The 17,930-nt window shown below is 53.1% G+C and overlaps 2 protein-coding genes across 2 annotated transcripts; both read left to right on the forward strand.

Moving 5' to 3' along the window:
- The first annotated feature begins 233 nt into the window (after positions 1-233).
- LOC118854269 (interferon-induced transmembrane protein 3-like) lies at positions 234-3,335 on the forward strand. The gene is made up of 2 exons (XM_036764626.1): positions 234-553; positions 2,930-3,335. The coding sequence occupies exons 1-2, from the start codon at positions 395-397 to the stop codon at positions 3,098-3,100; spliced, it is 330 nt and encodes a 109-aa protein (XP_036620521.1). The 5' UTR covers positions 234-394; the 3' UTR covers positions 3,101-3,335.
- A 10,796-nt stretch (positions 3,336-14,131) lies between these two features.
- LOC118854310 (interferon-induced transmembrane protein 5-like) lies at positions 14,132-15,663 on the forward strand. Its single transcript, XM_036764669.1, has 2 exons — positions 14,132-14,320; positions 15,451-15,663. Exons 1-2 carry the CDS (start codon positions 14,132-14,134, stop codon positions 15,661-15,663), a joined length of 402 nt encoding a protein of 133 aa, XP_036620564.1.
- The last annotated feature ends 2,267 nt before the right edge of the window (positions 15,664-17,930 follow it).

A 17,930-nucleotide genomic window follows, 5' to 3' on the forward strand; every position in this document is an offset into this window, starting at 1 on the left:
ACCGGGCCTGGGGTGACTGGGGAAAGTAGGGGCGTCTGGAGCTGTTTCTAACCAGAGAGCAGCGCTCATGACTGGCGGGGGCTCCTGGAGGCTGGGGAACGTGCGGGGAGGAGGGGTTGAGTAGAAGGGGGATAGAGAGGGTAAGGACTGGCGTAGCTGGAAGGGAGGAGGAGTCCGCAAACTCCTCTAGACCTTCCCAACTCCGGCCCCCCAGCCGCGCCCTGGTCCGTGCATCCAGCGGTCGCCCGTAAATATTTTCTAACTCACAGGAACCACCAGACTTCCCAGCTGCGCTCACGGTTGCTGCCAGGCTTTTCAGTCTCGGAAGGAGCCCTGTACTGTGCCCCCGTGTGAAGCTGTTCAAGTTCGCCGCGTGAGGCAGCCAATCCGAGCCATGCCTGACCACACTGTCATCGCCATGCAGGACGGAGGACCAGAGAAGAGGCTCACTTCAGCCCCTCCGCGTGACTACCTGCTGTTCTCCCTCTTCAACATACTGGTGTTGGGGAACCCTTGCTGTCTCAGCTTCGTGGCGCTCGTTTATTCGGTCAAGGTAGCTTCAGCAGCCGTACAGCGCAGCTGGGGTGGGACAGCTGGCTCCCAGAGAGAGGGATCCCCCTTGGCTGTGCGCTCCCCTTCCACTTCCCTGGCTCCACCAGACTCTGTCACCTTGCCTCAGGTCTCCCCATCGTCCCCTTCTTTCTTTCCCCCTCCCCTGCTCTTCTCACTCTCCCTGCTCCTCTCTCCCTCCTCTCTTCTTCCCCTTCTCCCCCTGCTCCTGCTCCTCCTTCTCTCCCTTCTTCCCCTCATCCACTTCCTTCCTTCTCCTGCTCCTGTCCCTCCTTTCCCCTCTATTCCCCCTTCTTCCCTCTTTTCCTCCTCATGCACTTCCTTTCTTCTCCCCCATTCCTCTCCTTCCTCCTCCTCTCCCTCTCTTCTTTCTTCCCCCTTCTTGTCCCTGCTTCCTTCCCTCTTCTTTACTCCCCAATCGTTCCCTCTCCTTCATCCCCCCTCACTCACTCTTCTCTGCCTCTCCTCCCAACCCCACTTTCCCTCTCCTCAGGTTCCTTCCTTCACCTGCTCCCTGTGCTTTCCTCTTCTTTCTACCCCTTTTCCTCCTCTTCTCAGCCCTTAGTTCTTCCTCTGAGGCCCCACTAAATTCTGGTCATGACCCAGGAAATTTGGCTGCTACAGAGTGTTAGTGGTGGAGAGATGGGACATCCATCTGTCCTGGCCTCTGAGACCCTCCAGGAAGGCCAACTCCCATATGGCCAAGGATAAGGACCACACCCCGACAGCCTTTAAGGGGGAACAGGGTTGCAGTGGAAGAACGAAGCTGGTTCTGGAGTCAGTTGCCATGAGAGGGACCAACAGAGGAGATGGGGTGGAGGAAAGCACCATGGAGGCAGTGCCTGAGGTGACCTTTGGGAAGATGGGGGTGTACAGAAGGAAAGAGGACATTCAGGTAGAGGGCAGCCTGAGAAAAAGAACAGAGACAACAAAAGGTTAGGAACATTCAGGGAAGAGTGAGAGAGTTGTCAAGGAGCAGGTTATGGTGTGCATGCGTGTGCGCGCGCACGTCTGCGTGCATGTGTGTCTGCGTGTGTGCTTGCATATGTGTGCATGTGTGCATACGTCGTTGCATTAGTATGCACACATGTGTGCATGCGTGCGCATGTGTGCATATGTGCATGCGGTGTGTGCGTACATTAGTGTGAGCACATGTGTGTGCATGCATGTGTGCGTGTGCATTAGTGTGCGTAATGTGTGCACGCGTGTGCGTGTGTGCACTGCGTGTGTGCATATGTGCATGTGCATTGGTGTGCGCGTGTGTGCATGTATGTGTGTGCTTGCTGCCCTTGTGCCCTGCAGTCTCTCTGTGCCCACTTGTCTTGGGAGACACTTGTCAGGGGAATAAGAAGAGGCAAAGTTGAAAAGGTAGATTAAAACAGGGTGAGGCCCCTAGGTCAGGCTAACAGGTTTGGGCTTGGTTTTATAACCAGTGGGGAGCCATTGGGGTCCCTAAGCATAGATCTGAAGATCAGCACCTCCACCTGCCACAGGTGCAAGGCAGGGAGAGGGAGAGTTCAGAGTGAGCCTGAACTAGGCATGACCACGTAAATGGAGAGAGCAGGATAGAGGAACGGAGAGGGCCTTGGCTGGATATGGGGGAAGGGGAAATCGGAGCTGATAGGTTTTATGCCTGGGGTCTGGAAAATGGTGAAGCGCCCAGGTAGGGCAGCTAGGTGGAGCTATCCAGCAGGCCAGCAGAGTGCCTGTCTGGGATTCAGGAATCAGGTCAAGACTGGTGCTGCAGACTGGGGGCAGGGGCCTGGAGTGGTGGTCTTGGACCCCTTGGAAATGGATGAGATTCCCATAGAAAGGAGGACAAGAGACTAGGAAGGCCAGGGCAGAGCCAAGGGGAAGGGGATGCCTGGAAGGAAGCAAGAAGAAGAAGAGCCAGGGCAGAAAACCACCAATGCCAGGGCCCTATCCCTAAGCTGAGGTGGGAGACAGGGAGCTCTGGCCAAATTGGCTTGGTGTGGCTGGAAGCCAACAGCCAGGACCTTGAGGAAGGGCTGCTGACAGGCTGCCCAGCCCACTCTGATTGCAAGGCTGACTGACTCCTGAAGAAACTTCAGCTTACGATGGACACAGCTTGAGGTGGGCAGGCCAGCTCACAGTCATTTTTCCTTCTAGGTTTAATCCTTTTTGCTGTTCTCCTGGCTCTGACCTTTCCCCAGAACTCCAGGCTCTGCTCCTCAGACGGATCAAATTCCCCCTCTGCCTCTGTCCCTTGGGATGGGGGTGGGGGCCCTGATCCTCACTCCTGTGGTGTAGATGGGGAGACTGAGGCTTCAGGGTCCTCACCTACAAGAATCTCACTCTCTCTGCCTCTTGGTGTATGTCTGTCTATTTCTACCCCTAGTCCCGGGACCGGAAGCTGGTTGGGGACATGAATCAGGCCTTGAGCTATGGAAACACCTCCAAACAGCTGAACATTGGTTCCATCATCCTGAATGTGTTGCTCCTCATCATCTCCATCGTCTTATTTTTTCTTTACATGGTTCCTTGGATCCAGGCCAAGTCCAACCATTAAAAGCCTCACTAGGCCCCGACCCTGCACCCCTCAGGGGATACCTGCAGGCTGCCCTAGTCCTGCTTCCATGGACACCCACAGCAGGCAGATCTCCTCTCATCTACCCCACCCCCTTGTCCAGCAGGGCAGCCCTTGTGGCCCCTCCCTCCCATAGACGCCCAGAAGCCCGGAACACTCTGTGCCTGGGTCAGAGTGGGCAGTAAATAAATTCAATAAATGAATTGGTTTCTGTTTCTGTCCTGTGTGTCAGAGCCTCTGGATGTTAGCAAAGTTTCTATAAATGTCAAAGAGTCAGACGTGACTGAAACGACTGAACAACCACAACAAAAATGTCCACATCCCCAGAGTAAGTCATCCTCTGGGGGACTGGAGTAGGACAGGGAGAGGGGGAATGGGAAGTCTGGGAGGAAAAGGGCATTTTAGGCATCAAGCTGAGCAAAGGAAAGGGCCAGGGAAAGTCAGGGAAAGGAGGGAGACATCCAGCTTGGCCTCAAAGTGGGGGATGAGGGAGAGCTAGACAGGGATAGAGTTAGGGAAGGAAACCATGATCGGCTTGAAAAATTAGCCTGGGTCACATTGTGTGGGGTGAGACTGAGAGGCAGCTCCACAGTAGGGTGAGCCCTGGCTCAGGGGCGGGGGGACTTGGATTCAAATCCTAACTCCATCACTTCCAATGGCACCTTGGTCGCTTCACCTGCCTTGTCTAAGTATGCTCAGCTATAAAATGATGGTGATGTTCTCTGAGGTCTCTGCCAGCTCCTTCTCTGTGATCTTTAGGAGAGAGGGGCCCTGCTTTCTGGCAGTTTCCCACAGATAATCTGAAGTCTAAAAGAGGAAGAAGTCACTGGTAGCAGGGGAGGGTCCTGGAGCATAGTTCCCAGAGGGGGTGCTAGGAAGCTCAAGATTTTAGTTGAGATCTGGATTCAAATCCTATGTACTACCCATAGGGCAAGTCTCTTTGCCCCTCTGGATCTCGGTTTCCTACTCTGAAAATGGAGATGGGAATGGATTACAGGACCAGTGACCCGGGGGTCGTGGTGAGTGAATGGAGTCCTGGACCGCCACCTCCTGACGCAGAGAGATGAGCCTGTCCTAGATACCTGCAGGTGCCCCAAGGAGGCAGGACAGCTAAGGCTTGTCCATGAAGCTCTTCTGGCTTAGACTTGGGAAGGGGCATAGAGAAGGGCAATGTTTGCATCCCTTTGAGATCAAGTAGCACCAACCTGGATTGGCCAAGAAGAAGCAGGGCTGAAGACATGCCATGTGCCCTTGTTGTGTACAGTGACAACCATTTCCACACAAGCAAAGCAAGATTCCACCTCTGTGGGGCAGCCGTGGTGTGGGAGCCACAAGATTGAAAGTTGACCAGAGGGGAAGCAGAGACAAAGCAGAGCCAGAGGTTGGAAGAAGGGCGGGACCACACTGAAAAGTCTTGGCACTGCCCCCCAGGAGCAGAGGCTGTGGGGTCAGAAGATTATTCTCAGAAGTGGGAAGGGTGAGGATCAGAGTCTCAGGTGTTTCCAACTCAGTTCACCAACCAACCCTATGCCAGACTGTGATTGGTTCTGGGCACGAAGTTTCAAGAGCATCTGATGGCATGTCCCCAGGAGGGCAGGCAGGATAGGGAAGGGTTTGAGGAGCTGGGCATGTCTGGCCAGAAGAGAAGACTCTGGGGTGAGATGGCAGTTGGCTTTAAGTTTTGTTCTGTTCAAGGGCAGAACCAGGAGCCCTGGGAAGGGCTTAGGGGAGGGGAGTTACAGGAGAGGCATTTTAGGCTGGATGCCAGTTAGAGCATCCTCATCTTGAAAGCTGTTCCAGGGTGGAGGGGGCTCCCCCTGGTGTCATGGTTCTTCCTCCACCTCCAGTCCTTCATGGAAAGGCTGGATGGTTCCCTCTGGGGGATGTTCTTTGGAGAATCTGGGAAAAGTACTGTTTGGACTATGCCTTCCTTCAGACTCTGAAATCCTGAATGAGGGCTGTGGATACCAGGGCAGCCACACTCTGGAGAAGGGGGCATTGAAGATTGATCCCCTGGACCAAGACCAGGAAATATGGGCAATGTCAGGCATGGACACTCCCAAGCCCCAGGGATGGAAACCTGGATCCCTGTCCCTCAGACTCCCAAGACAGTATGCAGCAGGGACAGTGTGGGCTAGGAGGGACAGTCACTTTATGAAGGGCAGGCAACTTCTGTAGATTAAGATGGCCAAACAGAGAAGGAGGCAGTGATTACAAAGAGCCACACTGGCTCCCCCTCTGGCCAACTTTCAATCCTGTGGCTCCTATACCATGGCTGCCCCACAGAAGTGGAAGATGTCACCATCTTTTCCTTCTTGGCAAGATCACCAAACTTATAGAAGGTGGGGATGTGGACACAGCTTATTCTGATTTTAGCCAAAGGTTCTTGTGGAAAAATGTAGAGATACAGATGAGACAAGAACACAGTCAGATGGACTGGGAAACATAAGGAATACTTCTTAATGACTCCATGCTCACATGGCAGAAGGTCTCCAGTGGAGTGGGTCCCTGTCCCCTAGGATCTGGGCTCAGTCTAGCATTTTATTAATGACTTGAATGAAGGCATAATGACTTGGATGAAGGCATAAGTGGCTTGTACATTTGAAAATGACCCTAAACCAATGACCCAATGTCTCCCAAGAGGGATAGTTCATACAGTGAATGAGAGTCAGGGTCCAAAAGGCTCTTGGCAGGTCCAATTGTGATAAATGTTGTCTTACACTTGGATACAAACCAATAGGCTTTGAAAGGGAAAGTGAGATGGGCATTGGTAGGTAGCAGCTGTTCTGAGGGAGAGTAAGGGGCCCATGCGTGTGTGGAGTGGTGTGAGTAGAAGCCAGAAAAGCTAATGGAACCTTGGGCTGCATTAACTGGGAAGGAGAAGGAGCTAAGTAGTGATTAAGGGCCTACTCTAGGCCAGGCCCTGTGCCAAGTACTTTTCAGACCTCATTCAGAGAGGCAGAGCTCTGAGGATGAAGGGCATAAGCGAGTTGGCCTCCTCTGTCCTGCTTTGACTTTACTTGGAGGGCTTGGCTCTGTTCTGGGTAGCATGTTTTAAAGGGACATTGATAAGCAGGAGATTGTCCAGAGAAGGGCAGCCCAGAGGGTGAATGGCCTTGAGTTCAAGTCCTGTGAGGACAGAGGAGGGAAGTGAAGGGACCAGGCACCTGCTGTATGCCTGGCACTGTGATGGGTGCTTTACAAAGACTGTCTCATTGGATCCTCACAACAATCTTGCAGCATAGGTGCTATGTTACAGCTGAGGGAACTGAGGCAAACCCAGATGAATGGCTTATTGAGGTCCCAGAGCCAGATCTGAATGGAGGTCATTCAGAGCTCCACCCACTGCACCACCAGCAGCCTAATTCTGGTGGGGTAAAACTTGGACTCAGTCAAAAGGCCACACCCAAAGACCTAGAGGGCCACACGTGGCCTCAGGGCCACAGCTTTCCCACCTCTGAGCAAGTGAGGTGCTTGAGGCCAGGCATGAAGCATAAAGAAGTCATTGCCTCACAGTAACCCATCTTTGGGAACAACTTGGGTGCTCTTATGATTTTCTGGTTCTCCACATGCTTCGCAAGGACAGGAAATGAAAGAGGGTGGGGAGTTTGCTGGATCTGGCTTTCCCAGAGCTGTCCATTTGAGAGATGCTGCCTAAACCGGGTCACTAGTGTCATGAGCTAGGGTGCTTACAACACAGGTGGCAGGGCAGGCCCAAAGTGGACTGAACTGCCACATGGCCAGTGAGTATGCAGCAGCAGTTCTGGGATGCAGGAAAACCACTGAGCAAGCACACTGGTGACCATTACACACCAGTGTTCTCTTGGCAAGTGGTCAGGAAGTGGTTCCTGCTTTCCACACACAGTTAGGCCATAGCCTCTTCCTGCCTTTGATTTGGGTGAGATAGGGGGCCTGTGTCAACAAACATTTAAATACTTACTATGGGCCCAACGTCCTCTGGGGATGCAAAGAAAGGCAAAAGACACCCTAAGGTGGAGACAACATGCAAACAACTAGGCTCACGCAAAGTAAGTAGAGTGTCAATTGGTGGTTGTCTCAGAGCGGAAGGCACCAGCATTAAGGAGGACTGGGAAGAGTTTCCTGTGGAAGGTGGGATTTTAGCAGAGTCTTTGAAGAAGCCAGGGAAGCCAGGAGGCAGATGTGAGGAGGGAGAGTGCCCAGGCCTGGGGTGACAGCCGGTATAAAGTCACCAAGACGTGGGCAGTGGGGGATGAAGGTCAGGATTTGGACAGGGGCAGGGAGGGGTCCAGAATCCTTGAACTGAGAGATTATAGGGAGTGGCAGAGAGTATGCTGGCCATTGGAGGAGGTGTCACACAGTGTGTCAGTGGTTAGAGAGAGCTCTGGTGAGGAAGGTAGATGATTAAACTGTCCAAAGTCCAATAAGGCAGCAGACAGTGAAGGGGTATTCTGGAGGCTTTCCTCACAGCCTAGAGGAGGGAGGCATCTCCCCCTCCATGAAGCCCCCAAGGGAGCCAGGCAGGATGCAGGGTGTGGCAGTAAGTGGGAGTAAAGACAAAGTGGGTATTGTGTATGTGCCTGGAGGGGGGCTGGGAAGGGAAGAAGGGAACAGGGCCAGTTATGGCTACCCCAGGGCTGAATAAGGCCCTGGGGTAAGGACAGCTGCTGAGCTGGTACAGGGCATTCTGAGGGCTCTAGATGGGGCAGAGACTGAGGTTCTAGGGTGGGCACTGGCATCTCCCTGTGGTCACATCTCTGTCAGTCAGATCCCAAGGGCATCTGAGGCTTCTACTGGGCAATTGGGAGTGCCAGCCTCTAAGCAGCTGCTCAGGAGTCTGCATGTGCTGTTTTAATTTCTGGTGTATTCAGTTGAGTCCAAAGCTGAAAGGGTGGAGAGCTCAACCACTCCAGTACTAAGTGCTGAGAATTCAAAGGCCAGGAAACAATCCTTGCAATCTAAGGGCTGACAGTCTGACGGGGGACACAGCAAGGACATATATCAGGGCATACAAAACTGAATTAAAGAGAATAAATAGAAAGTAGTTGTGGGGAGGGCATGGCAGGGAGGGGAGGACCAGGAAGGATCTCCTCCTGCAGAAGGTGGGGCTTGAGTGAGTCTTGAAAGAAATGGGAGATTCTAAGGGGTGGAGGGGAGAAGAGGTTGTGCATTTGGGAAGGAGGGTCCTGGGTAAGGAACAGAGAGGTCAATTTGGCTGAATTCCAGCATATGGGGAAGGGGGGTTACCCATCGAGGCTGGAAAGATAGATTGAAGCCAGGGAGCAGAATTTCTACGAAACTAGGTATTTGGATACATTCGGATCAGAACTAGAGCTGGGCATTCTGGCAACTGTAGTCCTGGAGAGTTAACATTCCCTCCCAGCCCTGGAAGAGACTGGGGCTAGCAAAAGCTTGGAGCTGGCAGACAGGAATATGCAAGCAGTGGAAGGCAATAGGAGGGCTGGAGGCAGAGCTCCCTCAGATCCCCGTGATGGTGATCAGGTGCCTTCTGGTGTGAGCACCAGAACTGGGAACTGGGCAGAGGGGTCTGGCTTCAGCACACATCTGGACCGATGCTGGTGTTTGCCATCAGCCTTTTGAGACCTGGGGAAAGCTAAGCAAGGCTGAGCTCCCCTCACTTTCTCCATCCAGATGCCTTTGTATCTCCCGTGGCTTTTCTCACTATTTCTCTAAGCTACTTTCTGAATTTGTTGCTCATGAAATTCCACAAGTGATCATGACCACTTTGGGCTTCCTGTCTATTGATATCATTCCCTGTCATTCAGGGCTAAATGGAGGGTTCAGGGGGTTAGCTGAAAATCACACAGAATTAAATTAGGTCAGAGACTTAAATCTCTGTTCAAATATAAGGGGATTTTTTTTTTCTTAATAGGGATGCATGAATGTCAGTGCAACAGCATCTTATGGTGATTTTAAAAATAATCTTTATCTACAAATTCCTAAAATAACAGGGGCCACTAAAGTGGTGCAGTGGATAGAGTCTTCCTCATTCAAATATGGCCTCGGACACTTACAGCTAGCAAGTGTGTGACCCTGGGCAAGTTACTTCACTCTGTTTGCCTCCGTTCCTCATCTATAAAATTAGCTGGAGAAGGAAACGGCAAACCACTCTAGTCCTTTGCCAAGAAAACCCCAAATACAGTGACAAAGGAGACTGAACAACAACAAAATGGGATAGAGTCACCTGTGGACCTGGACCAGTTTGCCTCTAGGCTAAAGAGTAAGCTATCCTAACTATAGCCAGCTATGTTTGATGGAGTACCCTTAGGCAAATGTCTCTGTTGGGAGGGCATTAGCAATGACACTAGGGCTTGGACAAACCTTTCTGCACAGCGATGACACCTGCTCAGTTATCGGAAAGGGAGACATTAGATCTTATTGAATCAGGGAGTCGGAATCAGAGAATGCCTCGAGCAACCTCCACAGCGGGGAGGCATGATGTGGCTGCTGAGCCAGCAAAGGACATTGCTGAAGGAAAGGTCAGAAAGATGGTAGGAAGAGGACCAGGAGCCTTTGGGTGTCACAACAACTCAGAGGAGCATCTGGAAGGAAAGGATGGCCCACCATATCCAAAGCTTTGGAGAGGTCAACAAGAATGGGGATTGAGAAAAAGCCACCAACTCAGACAACGAAAGGATCACTGATAACTTCATAGAGGGCAGGTTCAGTTCCTCGATAAGATCTGAAACCAAAAGGATGGAAGAGTGAGTGAGAGAAGAGAATGCCCATTCGACGAGCTTGGAGACTTGGGCGTATTTGAAGATGGGGTTAGAAGGAAGATCTGAGGGCTTGGGAATGACTGAGGGCGCCATCTGCTGGAGGACATGAGAGGGAATGGGATCAGGCAGTGTGGAGAGAGGCTGACCTGGGCAAGCGAAACAGCCACCTCTTTGTCAGAAAATGAGCAAAGGGAGGAGATGGGCTGGGCTCTAACATCAAGAGGTTTTGCAGTGAACGGAATGAGAGAAGGAGGTGCCCTTGTTATGTAGTTTCAGTTTTCACAGTAAAGTAAGGGTTGAGGTTCTCGGCTGAGTGAAAGGCTTGAGGACAGAAAAGGTTTGGAACATCTGTTGTGGGGAGTGAGGTGGGTCTCAATTAGGGGGTATAAAAGACTGCCTTATTGTAGTGAGGGTCCAGTGAAGCTGGATAACTTGGACATATAATACACCTATTCGGCACGGTTAGGGGGTGCCTGAAGGTTCAGCAAATGCTATTGAGGCAGACCAAAAAGTCAGTGACATGGTGGGGAGCTGGGACTCAGTGAGAGCAAGGTGATGGAAAGAGCCCCTACATGGAAAGAAAACTCATCCACTGTGGGTCAGGGATCCCAGGGGGTGCATTAGAAAGGCTGAGTGGGGTTGGAGTGGGATGGGTGGGGGCAGGGTGGTGCTGGGAGGGTTGTGTGAGAGACTTGGGGTTGGGAGTGGCAATAGCTTGCTCCTATGTGGTTAGCTATTGCTTCAGGAGTAGAGAGAGAAATACACAATGGGAGACTGTGAAGCATCACTAACAATGAAGATTAAGGTTCTGATGGGGTGTTTGGACCCTGGCCCAAAGACCACATCTCTGGTAATAACTCATGAGTGGGCCCCAGTGAAGCAAACTGTCTCTCCCTGCTACAGTAACAAGCTGACCCTGCAAGCATTTCCCTTGTACCCACAGAACTCTCTCTCACTGACTCCCTCAGTTACCGAACACATTCCAGAAATCAAAATATACATCCACTCCCCAATCCATTTTATCTAACAGGACATTGATTAGTAACAGACAGGATGGCCATGACCTTAGGTTCACTTAGTGATGCCTAAAAGCACATCCTTTAGTGGCCCCCTAGTGAACTCTTAAGTAAAACGCCAGAGCACTAAATACAAAATTTTCCTGTTCCTTTAAGAACTGGCCACTCCTTAATCTACCCAGCCCTACCTACCACCTAATTGCATACTTGGCACACCATTCACTGACCTTTTTCTATATAAGCTTTAGCCTCACCCCCATTAGGTTGCAAGTTCACTCAGGAGCTCCACCCACTTTATAAGCATCAAAATATACTTTTGACACTTGACTAGAAGGTGGATCAAGTCCATGAATTCTTTCCAGATGACACGGACCCTCCCCCATAGTTTTGGGGTTCCCTCAAACCTCATTAGTTCAATATTCTGAAGGGGTCTTGCAGTGGTAGGGAGGCCTGGGTTACTGCCCTTTGCTCTCTCCGACATCACCCCCCCGCCACGTGCAGCCAGATCCCCCCTGCCCAAAGTAGAAGCTGCTGGGCAGGGGATCTCAAAGTCTGACTTCTTCGTCTGTAAAGGTCAAGAATCTTAAGCTCAGGGGCTGAAGGTGACTTGCCCAAGGTAACCCAGGGAGCTCGTAGCAGAGAGGGAAACCAAACCTGGGTCTCTGATTCCAAGGCTTTGTCTTTAGGTCAAGGAAAAGATGAGGAGAGAAGCTTCACGAGAAGGGGGCCAAGCCAAACTGAGAAACTGGTGAAATGTTGCATGATTATCCAGCGGTCATTTGAACCTTCCATTTCATGAGAGCAGGCGCTAAAGTGAGGCTGGAAGCCGTGAACCCAGCGGGGGATGAAGAGGCATAGGCTGGTAGCTTGGGCTCAGAACGCCACCTCGTGGCTGAGGCTGAGATTGCACTCTGAATAGTCACACCTGCTCACCTGTGCTTGTCGCCCCACAAAGTTCTGGTTTCTTTCTGTTTGCACCAAGGTCACTTTGGCAGCTGTGTTTACTACCATTTTATTTTTTGACACCGCATTCATTTCGGAATAGCCCCTTGTCCCCACTGAGCTTTCTTTCAAATAGAGGTAGAAAACAAAAGAAAAAATGGTCTGGAAAACCTGTCAGACAGGGCCTCATTCCAAAGCATATGCAACATTCCACATCCATAGCCCTCCTCCCCCCTCCTACCAGAAGGGGCTGTCAGCCAGAGAGAGGGAGGAGTCCCTCGGATCAAGCTGCAATAACAAACTTTCGTGGCTCCCACCCTTCACCACTTCGGGTTTTGGGACTCCCTTTATTTTTAGGATATTTGGGACATTTAGCAACTGCACCCTTACCAATTTCCTTTGGCTCTGAAACACAGCAGGAAAATTAAGAGGAAAAGAAAAACCAGCCAATTAGAAGTTATAAGTTGATAGGATCATAGACCTAGCTCCAGAAGTGCCCATTAGTCCTACCTTACAAATCAGGGAACCGTATCCAAAAGGGGAGTGACAAGGTTAGAACAGACAGAAGAACTAGGACTTGAACACAGATCCTTGCACCACCTTTCCTGAACTCTTCTTGATAGACGGTGCTTTCTCCTAACTCAAGGTAACAGATGTCACTAGATCCACTGTCTTGATCTCCCTGGTTGGCTTTTGGGGGGGGGGGGGTCCTGACCGCCACAAGGTTGGTGAGCCAGTGTCTTGTGAAGACCTTTAGTGCCTTTAGCACTAGCCTAGCCTCACTCTTCAAGAAGAACTTGAGAGCCCCCTCCCCATGCTTTCACGGAGCAAATACTTCTTCTGTCCCCCTTGGTCTCATTCAGGAGGAGAATGTCCATGTGAATGTGCTTCAGGGCCTCCAGTGGAGTACATGTCATTAGGCTACCAGGAGTCAAGCTAACCTCTAAATAGCTGAGAATACTGGTGGGACTAGTGGGCAGATCCAGGCCCTCTCTCAGCCCCATTTCTACCCTTCAGCTCCCTTTTGGCAGAGGGCAGCAGCATGGAGTTGAAGTATTGGCTGAGGAATAGTGTCTGAGGGGGATCAATGAACCTTTGCCCACCTCCTGCTGGTATGGGGAGAGACTGGGTCTCTAGTACAAGATTATGTTTTTTTAGAAGAGCTGGGGAGTGGGGAGAAGTCTCCCCCAATCATTCTTCAGGCATGCTGATTCTGGGGAAAGGATGGAAAGGATTTAGTGCTGGGGGTGGGGGGGGTGATATCCTGAGTCCCAGCCCCAGAAGTGAGTTGTACTGGTCCTTCAAAGGAGCAGGTTATATACATGAGAATGTCTTTTTGAGAGTTTCTTCCGCAGAAGATTCCTACACCTATGAAATCAAAGAGATGGAGGTGGGGGGGGGGGGGGAGACAGGGAGCTGTAATGCAATCATGGGAGGGTGGTGTGTGTGCCTGTGAGTGTGTGTGTGTGTTTGGGGGTGACACTCTAGCATCGGTGTGTGTCTCGGTGTGTGTGCGTGCGGGTGTGAGTGTGTGTGGGGGTGACGCTCGAGTGTCTGAGTGTGTATGTGTCTGTGTGTGTGCTTCTTTGTGTGTGTGTGTGTGTGTGTGTGTGTGTGGTGACGCTAGAGCATCTGTGTGTGTGTCTGTGAGTGTGCATCTGTGTGTGTGGGGTGACACTTGAACGTCCGTGCATGTGAGTGTGCATGTGTGTTTGTGTCTGTGGGTGTGGGTGATGCTCGAGTGTGTGTGAGCGGGGGTGTGTATGGGGGTGACGCTCGAGCATCTGTGTGTGTGTCTACTTGTGTCTCTGTGTGTGTGAGCGCTCAAACACTCCACTAAAATAACAGAAACCCTGGAACCCAACCACTTTCGAGAGGTCTAGGCAGGGCGGTGGTGTTGGTCCGGGGGCAGGCAGCCCGGCCTCTGACACATGCGCGCTGTGTGACGCTGTCAAAATTGCTTAACCTCTGTTTGGCGGGCAGCTCTAGAGGCCTACGAGCAGCCGCTTTTCGTTGGTAGACCGCGGTTCCTCCCAGAGCGTTCGTTCCCATGCCAATGATTTCCCAAGTCCGGCCGGGGGCGGAGTGGGGAGGGCGATCCTGTGTCTGGGCTCTGGGCTGGCCGCCAGACGGGTGTGTGGGAATGGAGATGGCTCCGGGCTGTGCCCAGGGTTTCTGCGCCCCCACCCCCACCCCATGCCCCAGGGCCAGTCTGTCATTTGCTGTTCTATATAGAGACCCATGCGGCTAGGCTGCAGCCTTATTAAAGGATTGGCCAGATCCTTCCTCGGAGTTGGGCTGCCTGAGTTCCTAAGGGAGATACGGGACTCGAACCCATGGATACGTCGTACCCCCGTGGGGAACATCTACCTATGACAGCCCGTGGCTCAGAGCCCAGCTCCGCTACCGTGATCCCCATGGGGGCCCCGCGCCCCCCGAGAGACCACTTGATTTGGTCCGTCTTCAACACTCTCTACTTGAATCTCTGCTGCTTGGGCTTCCTGGCCCTGGCCTATTCCATCAAGGTAGGGGGATGCGATGGGAGCATTCCGAGGTCGGGGAGGGAGGGAGGAAGGGGGAGGGCAAAAGGGGAGGGTAAGAGGCTTCCACCTGGCTGGCTACAGGGGAAAAACCCTTGCATGGGCATGTGGCACTCGGGGGTGGGGGTGGGGAGTACCATTCGACTAGTCTTCAGGAGGAGGGCCCCAGAGGTGTGCGGGGAGGGGCGGGGCTGGACACCGACCCTAGAAGGTAATAAGGGAGGGAAGAGGCTGGGAACCAGCTGGAGAACCCATGGAATGCCGTGTGTCCTCTTGGGAACACCTGAGGGGACAGCGAGAAGGCCAGTTTCATTGGAAAAGGCCAGTGTGAGAGCCTGGAATGCCTGAGGGAGCCAGACCGCGACAGGGCTTTCCATCAATCAGTCCACAAAGCGTTTATATGCCAGGCTGGATGTTAAGCTAGAGGTAGTTTTAAGGGGCGGAGGGAGGCAAAGAGCACTTCCCGCCCTCAGGGAACTCCTGTTCTAATGGAGAAGATGGCATGCAGCTCTCCAGGGACACACGAGATCTGGCCCCAATGGGGGAAGGGAAGGGAGGTCACCTCAGAGCCGAGGATCACCTCAGGGCGGGGGGTGGTCACCTCAGGGCCGAAGGGTGTCATCTCAGAGACAGGGGTCACATCAGGATCGTGGGTCCATTTGATCTTAGAACAGGGCTTCGTCATCTTTTGTGTGTTGGGGTCTCCTCGGACAAGTCGGGAAAGTCAGTGAACCTTTTCTTTCTCAGAATAACTAGTTTAAGTCATTGAACTTAGTGCAGACTGAAACAGGCATTTTGGAAACGTGGCCCATGAGGCAAGTTGTATCGCTTGAGGGTGCGTAGTCGTTACAAGGGGTTTGCTCTCTTCTCTCCTCCCAAAGGAGTCTGGAAATGAGAGTCAAAGAAAAGATTTTTAAATGGAAAAAAAATTAAACGCATTCCCTTCCCCCCTTCAAGAACTCTAGGGGCAATAGGGAGCCACTGGGTTTTCCTGAGTGCAGCGTGAGTGACTTAATGCATTTTCCCCGGGGGCGGATGGCCAGGACCCTCAGCTGGGGTGAAGTCTCCCGAGCGCCAGGCTACAAGGAGTGTTTCATGATTTATCCCTGCCCCAGGCCCGGGACCAGAAGGTGGCTGGGGATCTGGAAGCGGCGCAGCGCTTTGGATCCAAGGCCAAATGCTATAACATCCTGGCGACCGTGTGGACGCTGCTGCTGCCCTTGCTGCTCGTGGCCCTGGTGGTGACTGGAGCCCTACACCTGTCCCGCCTGGCCCAGGGCTCCATGAGCTACTTCAGCGTCAAGTTCAACGAGGCGGATTACGACTGACTCTGCGCCAGACACTTTTACTCTTGCTTTTACTCTTTTACTTTTACTCTTGCGCCACCCCCCGCCCCCGACACATCCACTCCCACTCATCCTCTCCAGACGTTCACATCCACGCCCACCCAAACCCTCAAGACGCCCTACTCCCCACCCCCTCTGACTCCTCTCCAAGCAGCCTCGGTGTCTAGGCTCCTGATGATCCCTCAAGCCGTGTCTGGGGTGGGGAGGAAGGCAGCCCCTCAGGCTTCTCGATTTCTTCCCGGCCAATGGTCTCCCTCGTATTCCATCCCTCCCCCTCCCCACCCCTTAGCTGTCTCAAGGTGCTCACCTTCTCACAAGTTCCTGAGCCCTTCTCCTGCAGGGAGCCTGGGCGGAGCCAATTTGAAGCCAGTCCCCAGCTCCCTTCCCCTTTCCTCAACGTCCCCAGCACCACATTGTGTGTCTCCTCTCCATGCCCCGCAGCCAGACTCTCCATGACTCGGATCATACGCCAGTCAATCACTCCAGCTTCACGTCTCACTTCCCGGGCCAGCGCGGCTCCCTGCGTTTCCATAGACGGCTTTACGATAGCCTCTGCTCCGGGTTCAGAGGCCTCTCGTGGGTGCTCTGGGGCCACTAAAGTGGGTGTGGGTGAATGCGTGTGTGCTCGTGGCAGTGTGCGTTCCCGGCTAGACGGGATGGTGAGGAGGAGTGTGTGTGTGTGAGCGCGTGCAGAGGCGGGGGTGGGGGGGTGTCAGAGCATGTGTGTGCCTATGAGAGTATGCGCGCTCGGTCGGTCACCGAGAATCAGGGACTGAGCGTAGGACTAGAACCAAAGCCCAATGGGTGAGGACCTGACTTCTGACTGCGTGTCACTTTAAGACATTGGAACCCTAGGCTTCTGTCCGGCTCCAGCTGGCCTCCAGCCGGGATAGAAGGGCTGGGGGTGGCGAGGGGAAAGGTCCTTTTGCGTTCACCCGCTTTTGTCTCTCAGTTGAGGAGGGAGGATCGGCCAGCTCCCACCCTTAGTGGGCGTGCCGGCCCTCACTCGGCTCCCTGGGTGGGGTCAGGCCTTTGCAAGCCGCATTCGATTCCCTGGAGGCTCCTTCCTCCTCCTGTTCCCCAGCCATTCCTTCACACTTACTGCAGGAGAGGACCGCATTGAAGCCAGAACCCAGAACCCAGAACCCAGACAGCCAGCCCTGGGGCTGGCAGTATGTGCCCGAGCCCCTCCTGGGGACCCTCTGCCGACCCTAATTACAGGGTGGTGCCCACTCTCATTCCCCATTCGGTCCCAAATGCTGCCTGTGGAGGGAAGCCACCACACCCAGGGCAGATTTGTCTGGTTGTTGGAGTAGGGAGGGAACCGGAGCTAGCACTGCCTCCGCTCCCCTCTGGAGGCTCCTAGGAGCTGCCTACTCTGGTGATACTCACTCCCCTAAGGCACCATGGCCTCAGGCCCCATTAGAGTTGGTTTTCTCCAGCCTCTTCCCAGAACTGAGCAGATTCAGACACTGTGACCCCCTCTGGACGCTTCCCCTGCTCCTGGCCCCCTCCCTGTTGGATCTTCCTCAGTTTCCTTTGCCAGCTTACTGCCCACACCCTTAACGTGGATGCCCCCAACTCAGTCTTCAGCACCCTTCCCTAGTCTGGCTTGGCCTGGCACTCTCTCTCTCTCTCTCTCTCTCTCTCTCTCTCTCTCTCTCGACAGGCTCATCCAATGGGAGGCCTCGGCCCTCAGCTGTTTCTATAACTCCACCTCCCTGCATCCAACTCCAACCTCAGCAGCTTATTCTGGTGTGTCCTAGCCAGCCCTCCATTCTTAGATTGTAAACTTCTTGAAGGCAGGAATCCAGGCTTTTAAAAACTCCAGATGAAATCATGTATGCAAAGCACCTGGGCTGTATCACCACCCCCTCCCCCTCCCCAAGATCTTGAGAGCCAGTCTTAGAGCCCTGCACATAGTAGGTGCTGAATAAAAGCCTGACTCAAGTGAAGGGCCTCTGAGCTCTGTCCTTCTCCCACACTGGTCTCTGATGTCTCCTCCATGCCCAGGGGCCCCAGCCAATCCAGGCCACAGGTTGATGGGTGTCTCAGCTCTAGCTTCTTTCAGACTCAGCTCCAAGAGGCTTCAGAGTGGGTCAGTGGAGATAATGCCACACAACACTTAGCTAGATAACAGCCTTGAAGCAGCAGGACCCCAAGAGGGCTGGTGGGGGCAGAGATCCCAGTCCTGAGGGGGCTTGGGGTGGAGAGAACAGGGGAGACTTAGCAGCTCTTTGGCTCCTGAA

Source organism: Trichosurus vulpecula, chromosome 6 (genome assembly GCF_011100635.1).
Source record: "Trichosurus vulpecula isolate mTriVul1 chromosome 6, mTriVul1.pri, whole genome shotgun sequence".
NCBI classification, from domain to species: Eukaryota; Metazoa; Chordata; class Mammalia; order Diprotodontia; family Phalangeridae; genus Trichosurus; species Trichosurus vulpecula.